This window comes from Mastigoproctus giganteus, chromosome 7 (assembly GCF_048544385.1).
Source record: "Mastigoproctus giganteus isolate SK-2022 chromosome 7, ASM4854438v1, whole genome shotgun sequence".
In the NCBI taxonomy this organism is placed as follows: domain Eukaryota; kingdom Metazoa; phylum Arthropoda; class Arachnida; order Uropygi; family Thelyphonidae; genus Mastigoproctus; species Mastigoproctus giganteus.
The window spans coordinates 83,751,489-83,767,727 of record NC_143581.1 but is presented as its reverse complement, the minus strand read 5'-3'; the positions used below and the strand labels follow the sequence as shown (position 1 = coordinate 83,767,727).

The window sequence follows — 16,239 nt, the reverse complement described above, 5'->3', positions numbered from 1 at the left end:
AGTGCAGGTATACTTACGTGTACACCAATGCTAGGAGTTTAGTAAATAAATTTGATGAATTTGAGGTATTGCTCAAAACATCAAAGGCAGATATTGTTGGGATATCAGAGACGTGGTGTCACACAGATATAAGGAATGCAGAACTGGAATTTGGGGAGTACAATGTGTATAGAAAGGATAGACAGGACAGGAGGGGAGGAGGGGTTATGCTATTAGTTAAAAAACACATAAAATCCAAGGAAGTGAAGCCAGTCGACATTGATGGACAGGGCAGTGTTGAGTCAGTTTGGTGTGACATAAGCATAGGTAAATCAAAATTGAGAGTAGGAGTGTGCTATAGGCCTAATGACTCTGATGAGTATAATAAGATACTGTACAGGGAAATAGAATGGGCCAGTAAATCAGAGAGTCTTATAAAGGGGGATTTTAATTTCCCAGATATTGACTGGAATTTGTGGGTTGGTCACTCACACACTAGCAGGGCTTTTGTGGATTTATTGGATGATTGTTTTCTACACCAGCATGTTCGGGAGGCAACTAGAGGGAGTAATACTCTTGATCTGATTATCAGTAGTGATTCTTCATGCATTAGGAATCTGCAGATAAAGGAACCACTGGGTGGCAGTGATCACAGTGTGCTGAAGTGGGATTTACTCAAGGAGGTAACTACCATCAGAGGCAAAGGGAAGGGTTTTTGCTTTCGTAAAGGCGACTATGATGGTCTGAGACAGTATTTAAATTCTATACAGTGGGACCAACTGATGATGTTACCAACAGCAAATTCAAAATGGGAAGCATTCAAGGAACTAATCTTGGAAGCTACCAGGCTTTACATACCAACCAAGAAATATTGTTCAAGGTTCAGGCCTAAATGGTTGTCAGATGAACTAATGAGACATATGGCAGAGAAGAAAAATGCATGGGATACATACAAATTAATGGGTGACATGGAAGCCTATGATAGATATAAGTTGGTCTGTAACCAAGTCACAAAGGAGATTAGGCAGGCAAAGGCTGATTATGAGAAATCCTTGGCAAAGGACGCAAAGAAAAACAGAAAAGAGTTCTTTACCTATTTAAACTCAAGAAGGAAAGGGATGAATCAGATTGGTCCACTGGATGTTGATGGTTCAACAGTTGAGGATCCTGCTCAGGTGGCTAACAATCTAAACGAGTATTTTGCATCTACATTCACACATGAGGAGTTATTCAGGAAGGGGAATGTCGTAGGTGAAGTAAACATTGGCAGTGAGCTAGATTATTTTCTAATAACTGAGAGGAAAGTGGAGGAGAAATTGCTGAGGATAAACATAAAAAAGGCACCAGGGATGGATGGGATCTATCCAGTTATATTAAAGGAGGCAGCAAAGGAAGTAAGCAAACCCCTAGCCATAATTATGAGAACTTCTTTGAACTCAGGGGAGGTACACATGGACTGGAGATGTGCAAATGTAACCCCAATTCACAAAGGAGGATCAAAGGCTGACACAAGTAATTATAGACCTGTTAGTTTAACTTCGGTTCCAGGAAAATTAATGGAGACACTGGTTAAAGAAGCACTGCAGGATCATCTGGACAAGAATTCAGTTATAGCTCAGACACAGCATGGTTTTGTTAAGGGCAGGTCTTGTCTGACCAATTTGATTGGATACTATGATGTAGTCACAAAAGAACTGGATGCAGGGAATAACTTTGATATTATATATTTGGATCTTAGAAAGGCTTTTGATGCTGTTGCGCATGGAAGACTGCTGCACAAATTGGAGAAGTGTGGCATTGGAGGCAAATTGCTGCTATGGATAAAGGGATGGTTGAGTGGCAGAAGACAGAGAGAGGTAATCAATGGACACTGCTTAACGTGGACTAATGTTATTAGTGGAGTTCCTCAGGGTTCAGTGTTGGGTCCATTGTTGTTTTCTGTATTTATAAATGATATTGATGATGGTGTATCAGGCTTAATGTCCAAGTTTGCAGACGATACCAAGGTTGGCAGGGTTGTTAAGGACACTACTGATACTATGCTGCTGCAACAGGATCTGGAAAGGTTGAGCAGATGGGCTGAGAGGTGGCAAATGAAGTTTAACATTGACAAATGTAAAGTACTACATATGGGAAACAGTAACCCCAGATCAACGTATCAACTCTGTGGTACTACGCTGACAGTGGTAGAGAATGAAAAGGACCTGGGGGTGATTGTGCAGGCAGATATGAAGTTCTCTGAGCAGTGCAGACGAGCTGCAAGAGTAGCTCATGGAGTATTGTCAATGATATACAGGAATTTTTTTCTAGCAGGGATAAGGATGTGATTATTCCCTTGTATAAGGCAATGGTCAGGCCACACCTTGAGTACTGTATACAGGTCTGGAGGCCTCATTTCAAGAAGGATGTAGAGCTGCTCGAACGAGTACAGAGAAGGGCAACAAGATTAGTGAATGGAACAAAGGGTTGCTCTTACGAAGAAAGGCTAAAGTTTTGCAAATTACAGAGCCTGGAGACTAGGCATCGGCGAGGTGATCTGATAGAGGTGTATAAGGCTTTGAATGGCTTGAGCATGCTCAATGCCGATGGGATTCTTCCTCTTGCTCAGAATAATCACCTGAGAGGGCATAAATTCAAATTGAGGAAGGACGGATGTCGGATAGATGTGCGGAAATTTGCCTTTAGCCAGCAGGCAGTTGGTTTGTGGAATAGACTCCCATCGCTTGTTGTTGAAGTTGATAGCCTAAATAAATTTAAGGCTCAGCTGGACAGGTATTTCGAACGAACGGAGTGGTGAAATGGGAGTAGTGGTTTTTTTTTTTTGGCTGATGCTGAATAAGCTTGCTTTCTTGCATCATATGCCTCTACTAATGCTAATGCTAAAGTGCATTTTCTTCTTCAGCCATTACGCAGAGCTATAGCAGCAGCAGCAGCAAATGCCAAATTGCGCATTCATTGGTTTACTATTCTGCAGTCTAGGTACACGTTGGTAGAGTTTATGGGAGAACAGTAATGTTTGGAGTAAAAACAAGTGATTGCAGATGGGAAACTACTGCCAAAGGCAGTATAGGGCAACCAAACAGAGTTCGCTAAGGAGGAAATAAACAGTTGGAGCTTTTACAGAACAGTTGGAGCTTTTACCAAGATTACGAGTGGAAATAAACAGTGGGAACATTTAGAGTGCCCAAGATTACACTAAAGGGAACTCCCCTCTTAAGTCTAGGTAGCAAGGTATGGGCGTGGCAACAGAAATGTTCATGTGTTGCTCTCTCCAAGGCTATGCTAATGGTGGTGTAGTGAACTAAACGTTAAAAATAGCTATGGATGATGAGTTGGATATGAATAAAGAATGATTTCTCAAATTTTGCATGAAGATTTAGGGAAAGGGAACGTCTGTTCAATGTTTTTGCCCACAGCCTTATGGATGAGCAGAATTAAGTCTTCGCATGATGGGTGTCATCATGCGAAGACTTTAAGACAGACTTGTCAATTTTTTTGACTATATTGTCACTGGAGATGAATGTTGGTGTTTTGCTATGGCCCAGAGACGACGTGTCAGAATATGCACTGAATTTAAATACTTAAATCATCGCCAATGTTTAAAAAATTTTTTTTTTTTTTACAGAAGTCCATGGTGAAGACAATACTGATCATGTTTTGTGACAAACAGTGTGTGATTCACAAGAAATTGTACCTGAAGGGAGAGGAGAATCGGTTCTGCATTCTACAGATAGGTGCTTCAAAGACTTGCAGTGCATTTCCTCAGTGGGACCACAATTTTGAGAGGAATGCAGCTGGCTCTTGTTCCACAACAATGCCCCACCCATTCCACACTTGTTGTGAAGACATTAACATTAGCAAGGGCACATGATGCAAGAAAGCAAGCTTATATAGCATCAGCCAAAAAAAAAAAAAAAAAAACACACCCTTCTCATTTCACCCATTCACTCGCTCCAAATGTTTGTCCAGTTCTGCCTTGAATCTGTTTAAGCTGTCAACTTCTACAATGACAGATGGAAGTTTGTTCCAGCAATTAACCACCCGCTGGCTAAAGGCAAACTTCCTCACATCTATCCTACAACTGTCTTTCCTCAATTTGAATTTATGCCCTCTCAGGTGATTATTCTGAGCAAGAGGAAGAATCCCATCATCATTGAGCATTCTCAAACCATTCAAGACTTTATACACCTCAGTCAGATTACCCTGCAGGTGCCTAGTCCCCAGAAACTGTAATTTGCAAAACTTAAGCTTTTCTTCATAAGAGCAACCCTTTGTTCCATTCACTAATCTTGTTGCCCTTCTCTGTACTCGTTCCAACAGCTCAACATCCTTCTTAAAATGTGGCCTCCAGACCTGTATACAGTACTCAAGATGTGGCCTGACCATTGTCTTATACAGGGGGATAATTACTTCCTTATCACTGCTAGAAAAATTCCTGTATATCATTGACAAGACACCATGAGAAACTCTTGCAGACTGTCTGCACTGCTCAGAAAACTTCATATCTGCCTGCACAATTATCCCCAGGTCCTTTTCACTCTCTACCACTGTCAGTGTAGTACCACACAGTTGATATATTACTCTGGGGTTACTGCTTCCCATATGCAGTACTTTACATTTGTCAATGTTAAACTTCAGTTGCCACTTCTCAGCCCATCTGCTCAACTTTTCTAGATCCCGTTGCATGAATTTCAGCTTGAAATCATCTGAACCAAGTGAAAATGTTAGTCTGTTCTCATCTGGTTTAAAGCCATACATTGTTTTGTTTTCCTGGCTGAGGTAGGTTCCCTAGTTCCATCAACATTGAACACTTTTTCTTCAGTAATTTCTGTCAGTCTTTGCAAAATCTTTGTTTGGTTCTTCATCAGAATGAGTAGCTTTGCCTTGCCTGATTTTGTGCAAAACCAAATCTGACTTTGAAAAATATAAACCATTCCTAATGTGTACTGAAATGTTCGTGTTTGGATCCCTCTCCATTCTGGTCTCAAAAAGACTCAAAACCTTAGACTTAATGGTGACAAGGTTTAATGGAACCTGGCACCATATTCTTAAATCCAAAAAATCAAGTCTCTCTCTCTCACACATTTTCTTATAATTGTTGATTTCAGTTTGGCTGCAGTTTCAATTTCACTGATTCTGCTCCTTTCTTTAAGAATTGTTTGCACAGTTATACAAGCAGGATCTCCTTGCCTCCCATTTCAGACTTCTTAAGTATTATCAATTTAGGCTTAACTTTTAATTTAATGGTCTTTCTGCTACATTTCTAGGCACCTCCTTAGCCAGGTGGGAAGGAGCAGCAGTGCACAGCACACACTTCTTGATTAGACCGGGGTTCGAGCCCGTCACCACCAAATACGGAGGATTCGGAAAGGTCAGGGAATGACCACCGCATATCCCGGAGCAATATGCTCTTAGTTGCTAATGCTCCTAAAAACCAAATAACAAGCTACATTTCTATACAAAGCATTCCTTTAGCATTGACCTTTCCTGTTATCCAACATTCTTAAGGATGAAATATTAAGTAAAAAATTCACAAACCTTTTAGCACTAGAACTAAACTTGCCTTCAAGAAAGGCCGCATGGCAGGATTGAGATCTGCATTGACTAAATAGCGTTCAGTACCACATAGGTATCAGTGCAATTTGGATGTGCAATTCAAGTTTCCACAGGAATTAATTTCCAATTATTGACGTTATAGTTTCCCACACATTACAATAGAAAAAATTACTTCCTGTTCAGGATTTCAAAAACTGTTAATGTCCTGTATTTTTATTCCACTAAATACTTTTTCATAGTACGTAGATTAAAGCTAAATAATTTCACCATTGACTTTTTTTTTTCAAATATTAAAAAAATAAATAAATGTGCTGTTTACAGTACAGTGCCGTAAATACAATTCAAACTGCCATAAGTAATTTGGTGGCGATTCACTGGTGATGTGAGTGCATTTGAACTGACCTCAGTCGAGGACTGCCTGTACTGGTGTTTTTTTTTTTTTTTTTTACCTTCTTTTGTAATATAGTTAGGGAAGGACATTACGTGGTTGTTTTCCATGAAGACTATTACTAAATATATTACCACTCTTATACCATGTGAAATTAATAATGTAGTTTAGGCCAGTGGTGTCCAATGTTTTCCTATACAGGAGCCATATTCAAAGTTAGATTTGTTTCACGGGCTACACTGAGTGATTCAAGAAAATTCAAGACATTTTCCCTATCTTGTTACATGTAAAAGAAGTTTCTATTTTCATGATACCGTTTTTGTTTTCGAGCTATACACAAAATATATATAAATTCCTAATACTTTTATGTGCAACAAATCTATGTCAGTGATTTCTTTTCAGATTTCATTAAAATTATAAAAAATATGACTTACTTTTGTTTTTTTAAAAAAACAGTGTACATGTTTTTTTTTTAATACTTTACTTTTGCTTTTAAATGCTCACTTTAGAAACTTTACAACTGAAAAGGATCACCGATTTTTAAATATTAAGGTGAATAAATAAATATAATGGTACTCCTAAAATTGAAAATATTTGAAAATTTTATTAAGTACAATACATAATAACATTTACTGAACAAAACTTAACATTTAATGAGATTAAGAAATAAATTCACTTTGTCCAGTCAAAGCGGTAGCTAAGTATATTTAATGACAATAGCTTTCAAGATAACGAATCTCTTCATCGGCTGTAAAAGTACATACATACATGAATATATATAAAGAAATATAATCTAAAAATTTTGGGAATGCAATCAGCAGGGCGTGCCCACATTGAGTGAGAGAGCTTGCATTCAGATGCAAGAATGCTGAATCACTTACTACGTAAAATTAGGTGATTGTTATTGGTACAGGGTACATATATGGGCTGACTGCCAGCGTTTGTCATGTGGTAACACTACAGACTCCAAAATTGGGTGTAGTCATACACCTCTATAGCAGTTTAAAACGTTGCGACAACTAGATATGTATAGTGACTCTAACCACAGACGGTGATGCTAGTGATGGATTTGGTCAACTACTTTGATATCGCAACTGGGATGGAGATCGTGTTGCAATGACCAAAAATGCTCTGCGACTGCGCAGAGCATTTTTGCTCTGCGCAGTCGCAGAGTCACCTAGGCAAATGGCCCTATCATGTTCCGTGAGGCGGTCCTGGAGCTTTCCCTCACATATTTTATTAGTGGAAATTTCCAGATGGGAGAGCCTTGTAGAAGTAGTTTAATTTCGTAGTCCATATACTTAATTTTGAACCCTGTCATCTTGAAGCTGCTATGATCATGACATGTGATCCAGTATATAGTACCGCTACGTAAAATAGGGGGTCAGGTGTTTTCACCCTCAAGACAAGAGCTCACAATATACCGGATCACATGCCTTGATTGTGGCAGCTGCTATGTGGGGGAAAGCTCCAAGAGGCTCCAAGACCGCCTCACAGAACATGATAGGGCCATTTTCCTAGGTGACTCTATGCACTCTGCAGTCACAGAGCATTTTTGGTTGATGCAACCAATGCCATCACTACTATCACTGTCTGTGGTTAGAGGCACTATGCATATCTAGTTATCGCAATGTTTTAAGCCACAATAGAGGTGTACGACTACACCCAATTTTGGAGTCTATAGTGTTACAACATGATAAACTGGCAGTCAGCCCATATACATGCCCTGTACCAACTTACTATGTAGAATCAGCTGATTCTACATAGTAAGTGATTCAGCATTCTTGCATCTGCGTGCACGCTCTCTCACTCAACATGAGCACGCCCTGCTCATTCCATTCCCAATGTTTTAAGTTATATTTATTTATATATTCATGTATGTATATACTTCTACAGCCAATTAAGAGATTTGTTATCTCGAAAGCTACTGTCGTACATATATTAGCTACCGCTTTTACTGGACAAACTGAATTTATTTCTTAGTTATGAAACTCGGTGCCACAGGCTTCTTCTATTTTATTTAATGAGATGATTGAGGCTGAATATTTTTAGGTAATTGTTGAAAATTGGTGACACCAGTTGTCAATACGGAATTAAGATACACATCTGTTATTTTATTTTATTTTTTTTAAATATTTATTTTATTTCATGAGCGAAAAAATTTGCTCTCAAAACAAAGTTGCCATTTTCATGGCATTTTCTTTTATTAGTGGAAATTTTCAGATGGGAGAGCCTTGTAGAATGCAATTAGTTTAATTTCGTAGTCCATATACTTAATTTTGAACCCTGTGATCTTGAAGCTTGAAGATCACTAATTTCAAGTTGCAAGCTGGGACTGTAGTTTTCAGCCATAGAAGTAAATGTATTCTCAAACAAGCCTATGTCTTTTTCGTGGATCTTAGATCAGCAAATCAGCTTTCAAATTCATCAAACAGTAATTGTAATAATGAGAGGCATTGGTTCTTTGCAAATGTTTTTCTTTTAGCTTGGTACATCATTCAAAGTGAACTAAATTGTCTTGCTCAATTTGGGATTTAAATAATAACAATATATTCTGAAACGATTTGATATCACCATACAAATCAGAGACTAATTTTCCTTTCCTTTGCATTTTTAAATTAAGAGCATTTAAATGACTAGAAATGTCTCTAAAATTGCAAAATGAAACAGCCACTCTGCATTTGATAATTGTTCTATTTGTTTCCCTTCCCTTCCCTTTTCCTGTCATAAAAATATCAATTTCATGATGCAGTTAAAAGAAATGATATAACACTTTGTACAACTAAGCCATCTCACTGCACCTGAAAAAACTTTTGAAACATACAGTGATTAAGGCCATTTGATCTTATAAAATTTACATTTGATATAACCACATTCATAACATGTTGGATATCCAATACTTTCTTTCCTACAGAGAGCTCCTTGATGCAGAATTCGGTTCCGGTATTTTCTTGGTTATTCTACCCACAAGCCCAATGTTTTTACTAATCATATTTTTTGCACCATCAGTTGTGACTCCTACCAGGTTTTTAATATTTAATCCTAACTTTTCAACAGATTGGCAAAAATTTTCAAAAGATTTTCACCTGTAATTGTTCCGTGCATACTCTGAAGATCAGCTGAATCTTCAACTGGCACAAAATTATCATTAATTCCGGGTACGAAGATAAGGAGTTGGGCTGTGTCATTTACATCAGTACTGTTATCCAGTGCCACGCTAAAATATTTTGTTTGTTTTGTTTTACAAAAATTGTTTTTCGAGACAAACTAATGTCTTGTATGCCCTCGCAGGGGTGCCTCGGTGGGCAGGAGCAGTAGTGCTTAGCACATACTTCTTGATTAGACCGGAGTTCGAGCCCATGAGCCACCAAATACAGAGGATGCGGAAAGGTCAGGGAATGACCACCGCATATCCCCAGAGCAATATGGCTTTAGTTGCCAGTGCTCCTAAAAAACCAAAAATAACAACAATAACAACAATAGCCCTCGCAGGTAGCACAGTTCACAGTATCACCATCCTCCCCCCACAAGAAAAGACCCAAGTTTGAGTCACGTTGATGATGTGAGGAATTTATGTGTGACTTTTTCACAACATGGCTAAGTTAGTCAGCCTCAGGTGAGGTTAGCAGGTTTTTTCAACAACAAACAACACGTTCAACAAACAGAAAATCAACCTGAGAACACATGCAATTTTCAGACAGTAAACATAGAGAAATATGGCCTTGCTTGCTGGTGCTCCTGAAATCCTATTACATTAGCAACAATGCTTGTAACATTCTTCGTTTTTCCGGAGATATTTCTTCCATAACTTTTAACAAATAATGTTTAACAAATCCACCATCATTGAACTGTTTACTTTCAAAAGCAATTAAATGTGCAACTTGATAAATGGCACTTACATCAGATGTATTTCTTGACTGATGCCGTTTCGGCATGTTTTGTTGTTCTCTTAATTCGTTTTGTAACTTTGAACACTTTTTGTTTTGCAATACTCCTTTATATTGCTCATAAGATTTATGCTTGGAATCACAGTGTCATTTTAAATTATGTTTTTTTAAAAACTGAAAGTCTCCTTTTGCACAAAACACACTGCTTTTTTTGATGTACTCAATGAAGAAATAGTCTTCAGTCCACCTTCGATTAAAAACACAACAATCCAAATCGATGTTCCTCTTTCAGAACATTTTTAAAGCTGTTTTTTTAATTGAATACAAATTAATAATAATTCAATACAATGAACCAGTTATATCAAAATAGTAGAATTTCACAATATGAAAAGATTGTTACCTACATATGGTACATCATATGTATGGCTTAATACATAACTGTATTAAGCCATACATAGGACTGAACTGAACGACATTTGCCTAAACCAGTGGTGTCCACTGGTTTAGGCGAATAACTTTATAAACTATATTATTAATTTCACATGGTATAAGAGTGGTAATATATTTAGTAATAGTCTAATTTTGTAATGTTTTTTTTATTTCCTATATTACATTTTTACATTTTTGGATAAGTAGTTCAAGTCTTAAATATCTTCATTAAAATAGTTAATAAAATTAAAATTCATTGCCAATTGCAAATTGTGAATGCCTGTTATTTTTTTTTTTTCAATGGGTTAATAGGGATGATCTCCTTTCTACACTTCCAAAACTAGAAACTTTTTTAAAATCATGGCTTGATGCTCAACTTGATCTGCAGTCTACTGAAACACTTCTTCAGGAAGCATGTCAGGAAAAGGCTCTGCTAGAGGAAGCCCAATTGAACCTTACTCATTCCCTTTATACTTTGCCAAAGAGGTATTTTTTTTTTAATGTTTTTGTATACTCTTGTTATTATGGCATATCTAATACTATGCGATACAAACTCTCAACCAGAAAAGTATTCATTTTTGTTCTGAATTTTTTTTTATTTATTTATTTTTTATTGAACATAACTCTACAATAATAGTTAGCAAAGATATATGAAAAGCTTATTTTCCTTATTAGCCTTCATCAGTGTGGGAGATACTGATGCATTGTTAAAAAAAGTTAATCCTGTTATGCAGTGGTTTTATTGTATTTGTCATCATTATATACAAATCATGATCTTTGCAGAGCATCTTTATTGCAAACTTTAGAAATGTTATTGATTGTGCTTACCTCTTTTCCTTCCAGTAAACTTTAGATTATAGCTCTGTCAGTTTTAATTTTAATTGCAAGTGAAAAGTTGTGCCAGTGGTAGCAGTAAATAAATATGCTTGTTCTCCATGATGTTTAGTAACACTAAATGAAAAAGCATCTGTTTAGAGAAAAGGCATTTTATTGAGTATAACCTTCATTGGCCTTAATGATATCAACAGCATGAGAGAGAAAACTTTCAAGAAGTTTAGCATGCATTGTCTGAATCTTACTCCATTGTTCCCATAATTGTGCAGCTAGGATATCCTGTTCTGATTCGTTCAACCAAACAACTGAATTCAATTGACCATCCCATAGGAATTTGGTTGAATTGAGATTTTGGTTCTGGTCAGGTATAAGTTTTACCATGTTATTCTCCTTTAAACCACCATTGTATTGACCATGCTTTATTATATGGAAAATTATCATACTGATGCAAATATGGTCATTTGAATTTATGCACCTGAGGGAAGCATAGGAAGTAGAAAACTTAAATAGATTCAAGGAAGGACTGGACAAACCTTTGGAGTGAATGGATGGGTGAAATGGGATGTGTTTTTTTTTTTTGGCTGATTCTGTATAAGCTTGCTTTCTTACATAATATGACTCTACTAATGCTAATACTGTGCGTTCCCAACTACCAAGCATTTTCTCAAGTAATCAAGCAGTTCAGAGTGATCCAGTGGTGTTCATTAAAGTTATATTTTGTTCTTTATGTCTATATTGCAACTGTGGTCGATGAAAACGAACACAATATTGTCACCCTTCAAAGTGAGAATGACCAATGGCAGCCTTTTGTTCCCAAAAAATCCAAAGTGAAACAACTGGAACCATCTGATAAAAGACCAAAATAAAAGTATGATGACAGTTATTTGAATTTCGGCTTTACATGTGTTATCAGTATTTCGAAATGCCATTATCAAAATAAATGACCATGGATTTGTGGTTGAAAAAAGTAACTTTAAAATGAGAAGAAATGTACTTCTGGTAGTGCAACTGTGGCCATTGAAAACGAACACAATATCGTCACACTTTATTGAGGATGAACAATCACAGCCTTTTGTTCCCCAAAAAATGCGAAGTGAAACAACTTGAACCAACTAATAAAAGACCAAAACGAAAGCATAATGACAGTTATTTGAATTTCGGATTTACATGTGTTGGAAATAAAGATGCCCCTGATGCATAGTGCATCATATGTAATAAAATATTACAAACAGTTCTTTGGCTCCCGCTAAACTTGTGTTTTGTAAGTGTTCCATCAATATATTGTGAGATGAAAAGTGTTTTGTGACTAAAAAAGTTTTGGGAAAAACTGGCATAGTCCATAAGAGGGGTTTCATAGCAATTCAGTGGTCATTTATGATACAATTAAACATAATAACCCATCAACTATCTGTTTACAAGGAGCAAACCAAATTCCAAAAGAACTACATCAGCTACACTATTTAGTGATGGAACAAAAATACTGCAACTGCTGCCCTTGTTGTGTGGCATAGCCTTGTAGATTCTAGAATACTTTTATAACATATTCCTTAGACACAGTTAAGCAATTGCATAGTACCATTGAATCTTCTTTACACTGCAAAAGACTTTGTGGATCTGTCTTGTATAACTGCCTTCAACTGCTGTTAACTGAGTTTAATTTGCAACACCATTTATGAGGATCATCTTTACTAAGCGAACGAGATCAGCTAATTGAATATGTTATAGACACCCAAAATCTCACTCCGTTCACTGTAATTCATTCATATATACAGTGGCAGGCAAAAAAAACTTTATCACTTATGAATTTTGCAAATAATGTGTTTTGCGCTGCATTGTGGGTTGCAGAAATATTCGAAATGCATTTGTTGTTCGAAATGCATTAGAGAAGATATTTATCTTCCCAAAGGGTAAAATGCATAATTAATGGAAATATGTGAAATCATGCAAATGGCAATCATAACAATCAAACATACATTTTATTGCATTTATGTGTACAAACTGAAATGACAAGTTAACGTAATAGTATTATGTACTGTAAATCAGCAAAATAAGTCCTTAATATTTTGTTGTTCCTCCTCGAGCTGCAATTACAGCCTTGCAACAATCTGGCATAGACTTAATCAACTTCTGGATATACAGTTGCCCAATTTCATGGTACCACACCCCTACAATGCTCTCCTGGAGCTGAATCTTATTCGTTGGCTTCTTCTGAGCAATTTAAGATGACATTATGTACCAGTAATTTTCAGATGTGTACTGTTGCTGTGCCAGTCCAACTTAGGGTGCAGTCATACCTCAGCAATGCTGGCATTTCTGACGTATGACTGCACCTTAAGGGAGAAAAATGAGGGAAAATATTGGTGTAAGTATATTTTGAACATTGTGAGACAAGACAAACTATCATTAAATCTAAATAGCATAAAACTTACCAATTTTGCTGTGTGGTAAGGTGCTGTCCTGTTGAAAAATGCACTTTTGGACGTCTGTCCCATTATTAGGGATCACCCCTAATAATGAGTTTCAGGCACTCCTCTGAGATAGCAGTGTAGGTTTCTGCATTCACCGTTCCATTAATAAACTTAATTCACCCCACCCCTTTGCTTGTTATGCATCACCAGACCATTTGCCTGGCAGGGAACTTTACAGTCGTTGTTATGCAGTCAGGATGGTATGCCTCTGATTTTTGTCTTCTGACATATCGCTTCCCATCGAAGCCATGCATGTTGAATTTCAATTCGTCAGAAAAGATGACTGTGTCCCATTGCTCTTTTGTCCATGAAACATGCATTTTAGCCCAAGCAAGTTGCTTCTTCCTCATTTGTTGGGTCAACAAAGGCTTCTGCTTGGGCCGATAGGCATGCAGACCACATTCTGAAAGCCATCTTTGGATAGTTCGTGCATTTGTTTTAACATGAGAAGCCATCTCAAAGTCCAGTTTTTAGATCAGGAGAACTGCATGGCGATTATGAAGGCATAGCCATTTCAAATATCGATCATGGGAAGGCTTAGTCACTCTCTTATGGCCTGATCCAGGTCTTCTCTTCACATCACCAGTTAACAGTATCCAGGATACTGTTGACTGGTGGCAACCTATTTTATCAGCGATAGCATGTGTAGAAAGCCTTCCTGGGACAGATACTTTTGTTTTTTTTTTCTTGGTGTCAACTGTACATATGGAGCCATGCTTACACCTTCGCAAAACAGGACACGAATGAGTATGTATACCCTTCCAACACCGTATTTATAGAAATGGCTGATGCAATACCTTGCAATTGCTGTCTGATTCAATAGAAGCATTATCTGATGCAATACCTTTGCTTTGCAACAAACAAAATTACTGTAATCAAAACAATATCTTCTGTTTTATTAATAATAATAAAAACAATATCTCATGCATTTCACTACAAATGTTACTTTTTTTTTTTTTTTTTTTGGTGATAGTTTTTTTGTCTGCCACTGTACATTTTCCCCCTGACTCAGCATTGATGATTGATCTTTTCATATGTTCCCTAATATCCCACTGTTGAATGTACATTAATAAAGATTCCACTTAACAGTGATCATTTTATGATAATATACAAGTTTCAAACAACTAGCTCTGTACATGTGGACTCTAACAAAAATGGGAGTTTTCTAAGACATATTGCACAAAATACAAATCATGCATTTCATTAAATAAAAAAATTATTCATCAACCATCAAAAGAGAGAGGAAAAAATGTAGAATCTTCTTTGTAGGTTTCCTATTACTGTCACTATAATTAATTACAAGAAGCCCAGAGCCAAGGAATGCTGCATTAGAATGCAAGCTAAACTCAATTCCTAGATACATTTTACCTTGACAATCACTAAATACTCTGACTCAAAATTGATATGGAATAAGATTAGAATGGTCAAGTTCTGTTAACTGAAGATGCCAAAATGGATGGCTGGTAAGGGTATGAGTTTCATTAAGAAAAAGAAACGAGAATGGACAGTTACATGATTCTGCATTGTATGAGTATTATAACAGAATATGTAACAAAGGCATTGATTGGGTAAGACAGGCAAAAGCTTTATGAAAAAGCACTAGCAAAAGGAGCTAAGAAAAGGGACAGGAAATTCTTTTCATAAAAAAAGATGAGAGTGAATTGCATATGTCTCTTAACTGTTCACGGTGTATGGTCCAGAGAAGTCCAGCAGAAATTGCTGGTGAGTTTAACAGATTCTTCTCATTGATATTTATAGTCAAAACTAAGCTTTAAACTCAAAAGACTGCTAAATATCAGACTGCTGTAAAATAAGTGATATAGTGATCTCAGACAAGCGTTTGTTAGGAAGCTACCAAAGTTAAAGGAGGGCAAGGTTCCGTGGGGGACACACACACATACGCGCGCGTATATATACAAAGGGTACTAGGAAAGTTTTGCAATATGACGCAACAATGAATCACAGGAAGCTGCATGTTGAGACATGTTCATACGTGCATAGTAGCCGCCGCGCCAAGTCGATGGGCTCAGTTATTCATTAGTAGTGAGAGTGTAAAGTGCTTGCGATGGCATCGTGGTCACGAAATGAGATAAGCACAGTTTTGCGGTATAATTTCGTGCGTGGTTTAACCATAGACCAGTGCTTAGAAGAAATGACTCTTGCACTAGATGATGATTGTCCACATCGTACAACGATATTCAGGTGGTATAGAGAATTCCAAAGGGGAAATTTCACTCTGGAGGATTCTGAGAGGCCGGGAAGGCCACGAACGTCAGTTACGGAGGAAAACGTTACTGCTGTGAGGAAAATGCTTGACGAAAACAGGCGAGTGACCTACCAACAGATAGAGGATACTTTGGGCCTAAATGCACCAGCAATTCGTTCGATTCTGCAAGATCATTTGCACGTGAAGAAACTTTGTTCTCTCTGGGTGCCGCATCAACTGACTGAAGAGCAGATGACACGACGTGTGACTTGGTGCCGGGAGATGTTAAAAAAGTTTGATAAGGGACAATCTCAGTATGTGAACAACATCGTGACAGGTGACGAGACTTCGCTGTACTATTACGATCTGCCGACCAAGGCTCAAAACAAAGTTTGGGTCTTTGATGATGACGACACACCCGTAATTGTCAGAAAATCCCGATCTGTAAAGAAGAAAATGATAGCTATGTTTTTCAAATCGAGTGGAATTGTG

General features: G+C 37.3%; 1 protein-coding gene across 1 annotated transcript in view; it reads left to right on the top strand.

Annotated features, from left to right (window-relative positions):
* The window catches only part of nonC (serine/threonine-protein kinase Smg1), a 1,411,261-nt gene that overhangs the window by 926,232 nt on the left and 468,790 nt on the right, over positions 1-16,239 (top strand). The window contains exon 50 of the mRNA XM_090378365.1: positions 10,552-10,725. Within this exon, the coding sequence (XP_090234491.1) occupies positions 10,552-10,725 (174 nt within the window). The remainder of the gene's footprint in view (positions 1-10,551; positions 10,726-16,239) is intronic.